General features: G+C 39.8%; 1 protein-coding gene and 1 pseudogene across 1 annotated transcript in view; one reads left to right on the forward strand and one right to left on the reverse strand.

The window, feature by feature from the left end:
• On the forward strand, nt 1-2,263 carry LOC137269873 (putative nuclease HARBI1; annotated as a pseudogene).
• LOC137269772 (uncharacterized) overlaps nt 997-13,873 on the reverse strand; it is a 22,092-nt gene continuing 9,215 nt past the window's right edge. Inside the window, exons 6-12 of the mRNA XM_067803599.1 lie at nt 13,462-13,545; nt 12,789-12,849; nt 11,838-11,896; nt 11,045-11,128; nt 10,391-10,451; nt 9,592-9,660; nt 997-3,326 (exon numbers count right to left, since the gene is read on the reverse strand). Coding sequence (XP_067659700.1) covers nt 2,665-3,326; nt 9,592-9,660; nt 10,391-10,451; nt 11,045-11,128; nt 11,838-11,896; nt 12,789-12,849; nt 13,462-13,545 — 1,080 coding nt within the window. The 3' untranslated portion in view covers nt 997-2,664. The remainder of the gene's footprint in view (nt 3,327-9,591; nt 9,661-10,390; nt 10,452-11,044; nt 11,129-11,837; nt 11,897-12,788; nt 12,850-13,461; nt 13,546-13,873) is intronic.

The raw sequence follows: 13,873 nt of genomic DNA on the forward strand, positions 1-13,873 counted from the left end.
ATGGCTGCCACGCGTAATCCAAGAGCATTTAATGAAAGAACAGACGTTCTGCATACATTAGATGATACTGAGCTGCTCCAAAGGTACAGATTTGACAGAAACAGTATTGTTTACATCTGTGATCTACTTGAACACGATTTAAGTCCCGTAACGCATCGGAGTTGTGCAGTGTCCTGCGTTACAAAAGTTCTCGTTACTTTACGTTTTCTTGCCACTGGCAAATTTCAAATGTGCAATGGCGATGACCATGGACTCCATTTCAAGAGTCGTCGAACAAACGCTTAATTCACTCACAAGCCAGCGTATGGTCAGAAGATTTGTCACCTTTCCCACGCATGCCCAAGAAATAAGACGACACCAGCGTCGATTCTATCAGACCGCTAACTTCCCCGGTGTAGTTGGTGTCGTTGATGGCACGCACGTTCAAATTCAGGCCCCATCAGTTAATGAGAATGAATTCATTAACAGGCACCACTATCACAGTATTAATACACAGGTAGTGATTGACAGCGACGACCAGATCATCGATATCGTAGCACGTTGGCCTGGCTCAACACATGACTCCCGCATCTTGACAACAAGCGGGTTATGTCGGCTGTTTGAGGGGAACCATGTTCCCGTAAGATGTCATTTGCTTGGCGACAGTGGCTACCCATGTCGGAGGTGGATTTTAACACCATTTTTACGTCCTCTTCCTGGACCACAGGCAAACTACAACAGGTATTTTGGTCATTTCTTCTAGTCAATTTCGAGTGCTAACCAACATAGAGTGATTTCACTTGGTTATATGAAATTCAACATCCAACATAAAAACGAAACGGAAGAGTTACATATCTGCTAAGTGCATTTTTCGGATAATATGTCGTACCTTGTGCACTTCCTCAGTCGTAAATGCATCCTCAGTGATTTATCAATGACATCATACGTTTGTTAAACAAACGTGAGTCATGATATAACCATTTTGACATAATACCACCCATAAACATCATAAGATCATTTGATGATTCCAGCTATATTTATTGCACATTCTCAGATCTCATAAAAGACCAGAAATTGCATGGAAAGAGGTACTGGACAACTGAAGCGATGGTTTCATGTACTACATGGAGACATCAGACTCTCCCCACAGAAGGCTTGCAAGGTATAGCATTACAAAATGTTCTTCCCAGGACTCTATTGAGGTAACAAAAATCATAATTTGAATGAAATTTAAAGACACCTATAATTTCCCCAATAATACCTTAAGGTGTTCATATGCATCGGATAAATAAAAAAAAGCTAAAACAATTATTAAGACAAACAACAACATTTACTTAATGAAGACAATAACAATAATCAAACAAGAATGTAAAAATGTCTAATACTTTCTACAGTCAACAGTAACATAAAGAGAGTGGACAAGTTAGAAATATGTGATCTTACTGTCAATAGGACCTCACTCAATACAGACAAATAATTATTTTTATCTAAAGTTGAACTGTAATAAAGATTTCATATCTCAGTAATCCTGTTTAAGAAGAATCAAGTAAGAAGTTTAGACAAACAAATATGACTGTAACTGTACTATCTATCTATCTATCTATCTATCTATCTATCTATCTGAATGGTGGCATTTTCTGTACAGCTACTAAATTAAAGTAAACGATTGCCACAGGATGAAATACTATAAGTGTGAGATTAGTAAGGTTTGGGATTTTACCAACACTTTATTATATGTGAAGTGCACCCTTTTAAAGATAATGATGCCAAAACAATTAGTTTTGAACAAATAATTTTTATAGATGAATGCCACGATGATTGATGAATAACAGGAGTTGGGTATTCAAATACAATAATTTCCATGGATGATTTTCTCACAAACATTCAAACATTTAAAATTACACGTTTCTTGGTCAAATGCATGCAACAATACGTCATCTACATCCTACATATAAATTAAATTGACAGAAGTATCTTGACCATTTGTTGTGTCCTCACTACATACCATTTTTTTCCAATATTCACCTAGGTAATAATTGCCTGTGCTGTGCTGCACAACATCAGCAAGGACAGGAATGTCCCAATGCCAGCTCCATGTGGAGGCATCGCTCAACCTGGACAGCTCAGGGCACATCATAACCTCGCATTCAACAAATGTGTCTTCAGGTTTCGGGACGTCGTAGCATCGAAACATGTGCGTCGCCAGAAATTGCCAAGAACACCAAGTAGAGAAGTAAACGCGGAGTTAATTACTTCTGATGAAACCCAGAATTACCCGCAATGAATATGCTGCAATAAATTGCATCTGCTCGTTTTAATCTGTGTATGTGTTATATATGATCATGCCTATGCTCAACTACAGTATTGATCAAATACATAATTCTTGTCACTATCAAACTTGAATTCGAACTTGTCTTGTCCACGTTCGCGAATCAAATGTGTGAAGTAAAGCCAAGCCAGTAAAACAATGTTCACTATATATTGGTTAAGCCTGTTAATCCATGTGATTATACGAATGGTTCATTCATTCCATTCTTGTGTAGTGAAGTGTGTGTGATCGTCAAATGACAGTCAGTAGAATTGATTATGTTACTGTATACATGCAGTCAAATAACTCATACCGCCTTTTCACGCGTGCGTGCGTGATTGAGTAGAGTACACGAACATCTTTCTCACACCATGGCATCATGAAAGTGCCTTGACAATCATTGCTTTCTTCTCACCCGTCATGTTGATGTCGCTGCTCACTACAAGTCTCATGCTGACAGCGAGGACACTTGGGTTATACACTGCGAACATCGGCCACAGTGCTTCAGTAGAGTCTACATTGTCTAAGGTCGACATGACTTTCTTCTCCTTCACATCAATGAAGACAATCTTCTTCCTGGCGTCATCATAGACAACACCGTAATGTGATGTGTGTGATGCTCCTGCTGTGTTGGAGAGAGTATCAGGCAGATGCAGCACACACTTCCCCTCCTTACATATATAAATGCATATCCCGTCGTGTCTAGTACATCGAATGGCGACCATACTGTAGGAGTAAGGACGTTCACTAATACAATAATGCACGTCCCTCTCCCTCTCCTCCTCTCTACATACTCCAATCTCCAGGATGAGCCCGTTCTCTGGGAGTGGTTTGTCCAGACTGACCCTGTTCTCCACCTCCCAGTACTGGGGACAACCATCCTGTGGGAGGGGGAATGAACTGCATGTGCCCATGTACCTCTTCAGTCGCCTCACCCTTGCAGATCTGGTGCGAGACTTCCTGTTGACCAGGTCCCCTTCTGTGTTGATGTGGACGTAGTCGAGATTGGCTCTGTCTTTGTCATACTTCAGTGGTGTACCTACAACATATGGATTTAGACGCAAATAAGACATAAACAGTTAAGTTCCATACTGATATATGCTACCTTCACCTGTTGGTGATGTATATGAGAAAACACGCCTCCGCGGTTTTGGTATGTAAACCCCGACTCCGATGGTTTTACATTTTCTACCAAAACCGAGGTGAAGTGTTTTCTCTAACATATATACCTTCAATGATGGGTAATTACAATGTAGATGATCATTTAATGAGATACATAACGATAACAGAAGCGCGCGTAAAATCAATTTAATGGCAATACCCACCACCTTTGTCAGCCCCATGGTCGTGCGGTGGAGCGTCTGACTACGGAACTGAGATATGTGGTTGCAATCCTGCTTAGTTTAATCTTGAACGATATTTTTCAATTGTTTTCAAACACTCTTGTATCATTTTGATTGTTGGTGTTCATTTTAAAGTTTGGAAAAGTAAAACCTGAGAAGCGGTGACCGTCTTACTAACGAAAAGTAAAACCTGTCCCTCCCAAACAAAAACCTCAAATGCGTTTGTTCTGGGAAAACAAGAGATGACTTAATATATTGTGAGAAGCACATTTAAGGTATATATCAATAGCCCATGTTCAGTGGTATACCTACAAAATAAGACACATAGTTGGATTGTGAACAAAACATGACAAGTTGCTAAATGCTAAATTTATAAAGTGATAAGTATACGAAGTGTTGTTTGAATAACTACAATATAATCGATTACAAATCGTTACACATACACACACACACACACACACACACACACATATATACACACACACACACACACACACACACACACATACATATATATCTATAATTTGCAATCCATTATCTGATAATATTTATCCGGGCTGTAGGGTGAAGTACAGCGATTCAGCGAGCTATGGTTAGGCGACTATTTCTCGAAAGTGAGTGTTTCGAAGAGGTAGAAACAATCTGCAGCAATATATCCACACACGATAATAACGCTATCTTGTCCGATATATTTGAAAATGAAATTCTAGGTTACCCACACAGATAGATGCTGGTGAGTGAGTAAACCCACCGAGAGCAAACGACAGAGTTTCTGCTCCTATACACTGTCATTTAATGAGAAAACGCATAAATGTGACATATGAGGAACCTGTTGAATGCATGTCAGACCCAAGTCGGAGTGTCACGTGACTTAATTTGACCACTCGGGAAACTGTGAAGCTATCCGTGAAAAAAGTAGACCTTGTATCACTGATCACAAAACAACGACACGCGCCTAGTTGTGAAAAGAAACTCCGTGCAACACGTGGAAATAAGGCTGAGGTGGTATTGCATAGCGAGATACTTTCTTTGATAAAATCCACGGTTGCCCCAATGTCTGTGAGTTTCTTCTGGGTTGTTCTGATTTACAAGTTAAATGTAATGTCGAGTTTCCTGCATGGAGAAGTTTACGAGAATGTTTTTAACCACCCACCAGTGAACATGAAATTCCTGGATATGACAGATAGTTATCGCAACCGTCTTTGGTCACATGGAATTCGTGGTCAGTGCTGTCCCAATATCGGGCCACCCCTTCTTTCATTTCAGCAATATTTGTCAGATTGTTCTTATTGACACTTTCCTTCATAAGCCCCCAAACAATTTCTATTGGATTTAGGTCAGGGCTATAGGTTAGCCAACGTAATAATGTCATATTTCTGTCCGAAACCAGGCCTGTGAATGCTTTGAACGATGTTTTGGGTTATTGCCCTGACTTTTCTGCCAACCCACTGCATGCAGTTCAGTTCTAGTGGCCACCTTACAGACAACCACAGTTCATCTACCAGTCGTATCGAGCCTTATCATTTCTGAACTCCTTCGCTTGTTTTTAGAATTCCAAGCCGCTTCCTGTCACCGACAGGCCTACCTACGCCCCCTGGTGCTCAGTGCCATATCCATTAGCATTTGGTTTCACAACACGATAAACAGTGGACAAAGAGATGCCTGTTCTACTTGAAATCGCTTTAGCTGATCTGATATCCTAGTTATGATACTCTAAAAATCAACTAACTCTTCTCTAAATCGTCCATAGCGAGGATCACTAAAAATATCGTCTGCCAGCAAGTAAGCAAGGGGGATAACTCTTCACAAACTAATGAAAAAGGATTAACGCAGTCGTCTCTTGAACGAAGCCAAGCACTTGATAGCTTGTCAAGGATGTTTATACTAGACATTCAAACTGAACAATTTATTGCCAATACTTTCCGGCCATAGTATACAAATTCTGTGCCACAGAGAACGTGTTCCAGCTGCTGTCGATTTGCTGGTGGAGGTTGACGCCGTTTCAGCTGTCTATAAAGATGATCCAAGAGATGTTCTATCGGATTCATATTCGATCTGGCCAGGGCAATACTTTGACGTTCACTCCTGGCAGTATGCGGACATGCATTGTCCTGTTGCAAGATCAATATGGTAACGCAACTGGTGCGACCTTTGAACAGTCAAAGTTCCATGAAGGATTACAAGTCGTGTCCTCTGCTGACCATAAATCCCGTCCCATACGGTTTTCACCAAAATGGTGCACCGCTTGGACACACTTTGGTGCCAGTCACTCACCCCTACATCTGTATACACGAACTCGCCTATCATTTCAGAACGTGTGATCTACCTTCAGCTGTTGGTGATCTATAGCCTGTTTTTATATTGTGTTATCCGAATAGTGATATCAGTTTTAACTTTGCACGCTAGTTTCAATTCAGATTGTGATATTCTACTGCTAGACACATATTAGATGATCCAGCGCACTAAACGCATTTGTGACAAGAGAGGCGGGACAACGAATTGGGCGAGTACACTTGGCTGCTACAGGTAGCTTGACATAAACATAAACATAAATAAACATATTTGCTCAGTATATTGTGTTGATTCAATTCGTTGGGATTGTACCCGTTCCCAAATCGAGTGTGCTATAACAATTCATGCGTGAAACGCACGGGGAAAATGAACATCTGGATATTTATCAGACAACCTGTCTCCCTCTTATTTCAAGTGGATCGTTCTGTGGGGCGTTCCCAAGTATGCAAATTGGGGTCATTTGTCAGGTCGTGGATCATCTTATATGTGTTTACCAGTAGTTGTTTTACTGTCCTTCGTTGACAGGTTTTACAATGTACATATATTCCTTTCATTGCTAATATTCTCGTCACGATATGGCTGAAATATTGCCTATGTTAAATATTGACTCACTCACTCGGAACGTGTTGAATCGATTCTAGTCTGCAAACAGAACTCTCTCGTTATGAAGTTCCCATTTTTTCCATACATTTTTTCTCCCGTTCGGCTCGTCAAAATCTCAGCCTTTCTGTGATGTTCTTTGTCATACTGCAGGGTTGCACTGTTCCACGTGAGTGTTTTTTGTCCAGGGGCAATTTCAGTAAAGTTCACGTTTTGTCTTCTCTGATAGCTCAGTTTAATGTTGTCTATTGCACATCAGTGATTAGAAACTAAATGAATCAGAGATCTTGTGATTGTTTGTTTAGATATTTGGAGGTAACAAAACTTTGTGAGCTTATAATGCAGGTTGTTTGTTTTGAAAATTGGACACAATCCTTCCAAGTTCCATTCAAACTATAAACTGACGAGGATAAAGATCTTCTCAGTCATTTTCACCAAGCGCAATTATGTCTTTGAAGTTATTGCCCGATAAAACTGTTAACGCTATTTTCCTGAATCAGTTTAAACCACTAACAATCTCAAAATTACTTTGATTTAAATTTTGAGATTGGCTTTTTAGCTTGATTGCATTGATTTTGCTAATGGATAAATATTTCATTGTGACAGCTGTTAAGGACTTGTTAATACTGTCAGCCATCATTAAATAATTGAATTTTTAAAGATCACAAGCAAAGTAAAACACAACTTTGTACCTTTCTGGTACCTTTCGGTATGCACTTACCGAAAGAAATCAGCAACAATGCCAATTCAATCTATAAAGTTGAAAAAAACGCGATGAAAAAAAAAGCCCGCGAAATCGGAGTTCAGACATTTCACTAAATTTCCCCCAGCGCTGGGGGAAAAACTGGTTTCAGCAGCTGTGCTACTCTGCGTCCATAACGCATGCGCAGTGAATACGTTCGGGCAGCTTGAAACAGTACGCATGCCCAGAGTATGAGGTCGTGAGCAGTAGTCTAATCTTGGTTGGGTACACAAATAAGTAAATAATCTACTCGTTACGCACAAAAACTTATTGATTGTGGTAAGCAGTCTGTCACAGAGAAAGCTCAGTGTCTGGTTTATTCACACCTATATGTCTGTCTGCCTGTCTGCTAAAGACAACATGCAGCACACAGCTTCAATCATTGACCACATGCAATTTGAACTGAACACATATCAGACTATATGACATAGAGAAAATAAATTGATTTATGACACGTGCACCCGAGTCCCGTCTCAGACACATTATGTAATTAGGTAGGTGTGATACACATGACATGTCTGTATGTCTGTGGGTTGCAAACAAACTACATTCATTTTTTTGGGATGATTGTATCTGATGGAAATTGGTGCAAACCCGTCAGTTTCAAGTCCTGCTTTGTACTTGGATCAATGACAGATTCCAGCCACGTGGTAGTTTACCATCTCTGCTGAGGTGATTGCACTTTTGAATCGCGATTGTACACTTCTAATTTTGTTTATTTGTTTTTTAGAAGCAGTAATGTATATTATATGTCACGAATAAGTGATAAATGTGTTTTTATTATGTTTGATTTTTGGTCGCATGTGACCTTTAAAGGGAATAGAATTATTACGTAATTTTGTTACGCGTTTTGTAAAAGGATAATTTGTATTTTAAACATAGGGTGGTATAAATTAGAAATTGCGATTGTTAGTGGTTGTACCCTCAAAGGGGGTTGAAGAAGCGTAAAATTATTGTCTTTGTGAGTGTGTACATATGTGTCGAAAGCACTCAAAGTCAATTGTGCTCAACCATACCATTTTTGTTACCTTAAATTCTGGCTACATCTTCCTACCGTTGTCAGCGGCTGAATGGACGATGTAAATCCAGCTAGGGTCCATGCAGGTAGCATAAGTAATGCCCTCATGGTCCCTAGTACGGTGATCTACATCCAGTTGTTGGCTATATATAGCCCCTGTTATATATATTTTGAGTCCTAATATATATATATAGCCCCTGTTATATATATTTTTTGTCCTAATATAGCTATTAGTTTTAACTCTCCATACTAAGTTTAATAGTAATTGTCATATCTTAGTTGTTTTACTGTCCTTTGACGACAGGCTTTTATAATATACACATCTTTCATTATCATTTCAATATCAAACGTGTTCTCGTGACGATTTGACTGCAATATTGCAAATGTGATGTTAAACGTTAACTCACTCACTTTAACTGTGAGTGGTCATAATGGGAATGAACACCGGGACTGCCCTAGATCCCATTATTCTAGCGACGCCGTCCATGTAGGCAGAGGCATCGTTTCGGAGCAGACCATGAAACCTGTACCGTATTTATGGTAACAAATGTGTCTGAAAGTTAGAAAGCTGCTCCCTGAGGTCATCAGGTTTATCGGCGTCCCCTCCGTCCCTACCCCCACCCCGAGCCCGCTCAACACACACACGGATGTTGCTGTGTGTTCGCCTCTTCGACAATACACGTTGATACGTTGTGGATCTTCTGTATATAAGAAGAAGCTGTCTGCACCAGCTATGGTGACTCTCTGCTGTCTAGACCTTTGCCAGTGTTATAACGTCTGTCTCAATCTGTGACGTTTCCCGTGTGTACCCCTGGTACAGATATTCACAATATCCTTGCTAAACATTGTTTCCAGACTACATGAAATCAGCTGGTGGTGATGTCCCTTTGTGGAAACGATCGAAAAAAGATCTTTCATGTACCCAAGTACTTGTCTTTTGTGGGCGTGATCAACTGTGTTCTTTCCGTTCTTTGTCTGTCCAACAAGTGCCTGATTGCTCCTTACCGCTGCATTAAGCTGGGTAAAACAACAACCCCTGGTGAGTTCGTGCTGTCGTATTGTTCGTCTACTTTTGTATCATTTTGTATTCATACTAATGGACGTGTGCCATCCATACATGGTGTCCTTGTTATATCCGTTCATTACGCTGATTAGTTTCAGTATTCCCAGCACACGATTTATACGTGTCCAAAAGGAATGAGTGGACCAATGATTCTTCCGAACGAACTCAACCGTTCACATACGGAATCTGACAAATGACAATAAGGTATATAATGTAAGGTATAAGGTAGAGAATAAATGTACTCACACTTCAGCAACATGGATCTGTCTACAGGTCCTGTGTTCAGCTTATGAACCACACCTTCTCTGGCCACACCTGTGACATAAATATGTACATCTAATTATTGCGAGGTTAGACAAGGGGCCTCTTGGTTACAGTAGGTCATGGTGACACACGGTACCGGTAGGATTTAGTATCTGACAAATTCAGCTGACCCTTCATCAGTCCACATTAACCACTTGGAAGAAAAGTACAGACTGGACGAGCGAGCATTTCGTGTAATTTTCTTGTCTCGTTTTCAGTTTTTGAACTGTGGCTACGACGCACCACGCAACAGAGGTCATGTTAGTTTAAGAATAAGTGTATTGATTAATGTTTTTTATTGTGTGTCCAATCATGTAGCATCAGTAAGTACACCACATTTCATGTTATGTCAGTAATGGTGATTTCAGTTTCGAAGAAAAACAAAATTCGCATGTCTTTACCATTATGATACAACAACCCATGCTTGCCATAAAAGGTGACCATGCTTGTCGTAAAAGGCGACTAACGGGATCGGGTGGTCAGACTAGCTGACTTGGTTGACACATGTCATCGGTTCCCAATTGCGCAGATCGATGCTCATGTTGTTGATCACTGGATTGTCTGGTCCAGACTCGATTATTTAGACAGACCTTCGCCATATAGCTGGAATATTGCTAAGTGCGACGTAAAACTAAACTCACTCACTCACTCACGACGATGACAGACACGAGCTTGTTGATAGAATTGTGAAGTAGTCTGTAGTTATGAGATCGGGAATCATCAAGGGAGAAGGCTAACTTACCGAGCAAGAAGTCAATGGTTGTTACAGTTCTATCCTCTATGGCCTCTTTCTCTTCAATGCGCTGAAAACATACCGAACCATTTACACATTATGGATTATTCCACAAAGACAGTCTATTCATAATATGTTTGCATGTGTGCTTTTACACTACGGTAAGGAACATTTACATCTGTGTCACAAAGAGTGATTCACTTAGTAATTAACGCTGGCTAAAGGTTGAGGTTTCGGGATCGAGCCCACCTGTGACCGGGTGTAAAAACCTTGGTGTCAACATTGTGTGCAGACTCTTTCAATGTTGTCACAACCTCTAGTGTACAGTACACAACCCTGTGCATTAAAAAGAAACCACGAATTGTGTCATCTGGTTATCTAGTATATATAAATATTGTTCTGAAACCAGTGACAGAGGCAAAAGCAAATGGTTTGATTTATTATTTCAAGTGAAGAACACTTATGTGTTTGGTCTATTTCTTAATTAATGCATATTTATAATTCGTTTGTTTCTGACTTTCGTAAATGTAGTTAATGCTTGTGCTTAGACATAAAAGGAGAAGTTGAACAGAAGCTAAAGGAAAGAATATCACAGGGAGAAAAAAAGTTTTAATGAGCTTCTGCATCAAAGTATTCTTCAAATTGAGAGTACATGCTACAAACCATTTGCAAGCTTCTGATTTGAGCGTTGAGCATTTCAATATGTTTCTCATCGGAATCCATTTTCGTCCTCAGTTCTGCAATGACCTGCAACAAATGTCTTCAACTACTCATTGTTGTGAGGTAGTACATACATGGTTTTCGTGATCATGATTCGGAAATGTCGAGTATGCTACTGAGTTAGAAGTTTCGTTGTAGACAAACAAAACAAATCTCAAGGGTGATCAATAATGTGACCAGTAGGGTGTCTGTATCCTTGTTAATGAAACAACATGAATTTCAGGCGAGACCTTTATTACCTGTTGTTTTGGGAGGAAATAAACTGACAAATGTTGTATGACCTGCTTCTAATATCACCCATTGCATTCGTCTGTTGTACAGACCTTGAAGCAGATATATCCGAGAAAGCCCACACAAGTCTTGGAAATGTGGAAAGTTAGAACTTAAGGTCACAGGGCTCCTTTTCATTGTATTGTATGTTTTGTACTATAAGCATTTTTACATGAAATATCTTAATTTCAGAGACTAGTTGTTAGTCTACCGTTGCATGGACTCCCTTCTAATACTTAGACTGGGTGATGTGATATTTGTCACATTGCTACTTAAATTCTTTGATCTTGTGTGGCCTTGTACTTATTTCACAATGAAGTTTTGTATGAAGGATTCATCAACTTGAATAATTCATAATGAAACAAATACTATATATTTTAGATTGCTTCTTGTTAAAAACAAATCACGACTATTTACACAAATTAGCAGGTAAGACTCATGATGTACCCTCATTGATAATACTCACAATTTTGTGTTTCATTTCCATGTCGGCCTTGTAAACATCATCAGTTTGAGCATCTGCGTCTACAAATATACGAATAAGACAAAGTCGGTGTTAAAAAGCATGTAATGGAAGTCTCTATGGAGGCTTAGTGGGCGAAGTGTCTAAGGCGCCAGACTGGGGATCCAGCGAGCTTGAAGTGAGGGGATTGAGGTCACCTGTGACCAAGTGTAAAAACTTTGTGTAAGGACCCACTTTCACTCTTGTCATCCCCCCATCGGGTATCCTGTGCACTTAAAAGAACCGTCCAATGCGGGGTACAGCAACAATTTAGTATCTGACAAATCCAGCTGACCCTTCATCAGTCCACATTAACCACTTGGAAGAAAAGTACAGACTGGACGAGCGAGCATTTCGTGTAATTTTCTTGTCTCGTTTTCAGTTTTTGAACTGTGGCTACGACGCACCACGCAACAGAGGTCATGTTAGTTTAAGAATAAGTGTATTGATTAATGTTTTTTATTGTGTGTCCAATCATGTAGCATCAGTAAGTACACCACATTTCATGTTATGTCAGTAATGGTGATTTCAGTTTCGAAGAAAAACAAAATTCGCATGTCTTTACCATTATGATACAACAACCCATGCTTGCCATAAAAGGTGACCATGCTTGTCGTAAAAGGCGACTAACGGGATCGGGTGGTCAGACTAGCTGACTTGGTTGACACATGTCATCGGTTCCCAATTGCGCAGATCGATGCTCATGTTGTTGATCACTGGATTGTCTGGTCCAGACTCGATTATTTAGACAGACCTTCGCCATATAGCTGGAATATTGCTAAGTGCGACGTAAAACTAAACTCACTCACTCACTCACGACGATGACAGACACGAGCTTGTTGATAGAATTGTGAAGTAGTCTGGCTGAGGTTTAGTTATGAGATCGGGAATCATCAAGGGAGAAGGCTAACTTACCGAGCAAGAAGTCAATGGTTGTTACAGTTCTATCCTCTATGGCCTCTTTCTCTTCAATGCGCTGAAAACATACCGAACCATTTACACATTATGGATTATTCCACAAAGACAGTCTATTCATAATATGTTTGCATGTGTGCTTTTACACTACGGTAAGGAACATTTACATCAGTGTCACAAAGAGTGATTCACTTAGTAATTAACGCTGGCTAAGGGATCCAGAGGATCCAGCGAGGTTGAGGTTTCGGGATCGAGCCCACCTGTGACCGGGTGTAAAAACCTTGGTGTCAACATTGTGTGCAGACTCTTTCAATGTTGTCACAACCTCTAGTGTACAGTACACAACCTTGTGCATTAAAAAGAAACCACGAATTTTGTCATCTGGTTATCTAGTATATATAAATATTGTTCTGAAACCAGTGACAGAGGCAAAAGCAAATGGTTTGATTTATTATTTCAAGTGAAGAACACTTATGTGTTTGGTCTATTTCTTAATTAATGCATATTTATAATTCGTTTGTCTCTGACTTTCGTAAATGTAGTTAATGCCTGTGCTTAGACATAAACGGAGAAGTTGAACAGAAACTAAAGGAAAGAATATCACAGGCAGAAAAAAGTTTTAATGAGCTTCTGCATCAAAGTATTCTTCAAATTGAGAGTACATGCTACAAACCATTTGCAAGCTTCTGATTTGAGCGTTGAGCATTTCAATATGTTTCTCATCGGAATCCATTTTCGTCCTCAGTTCTGCAATGACCTGCAACAAATGTCTTCAACTACTCATTGTTGTGAGGTAGTACATACATGGTTTTCGTGATCATGATTCGGAAATGTCGAGTATGCTACTGAGTTAGAAGTTTCGTTGTAGACAAACAAAACAAATCTCAAGGGTGATCAATAATGTGACCAGTAGGGTGTCTGTATCCTTGTTAATGAAACAACATGAATTTCAGGCGAGACCTTTATTACCTGTTGTTTTGGGAGGAAATAAACTGACAAATGTTGTATGACCTGCTTCTAATATCACCCATTGCATTCGTCTGTTGTACAGACCTTGAAGCAGATATATCCGAGAAAGCCCACAC

This window comes from Haliotis asinina, unplaced genomic scaffold (assembly GCF_037392515.1).
Source record: "Haliotis asinina isolate JCU_RB_2024 unplaced genomic scaffold, JCU_Hal_asi_v2 scaffold_17, whole genome shotgun sequence".
NCBI classification, from domain to species: Eukaryota; Metazoa; Mollusca; class Gastropoda; order Lepetellida; family Haliotidae; genus Haliotis; species Haliotis asinina.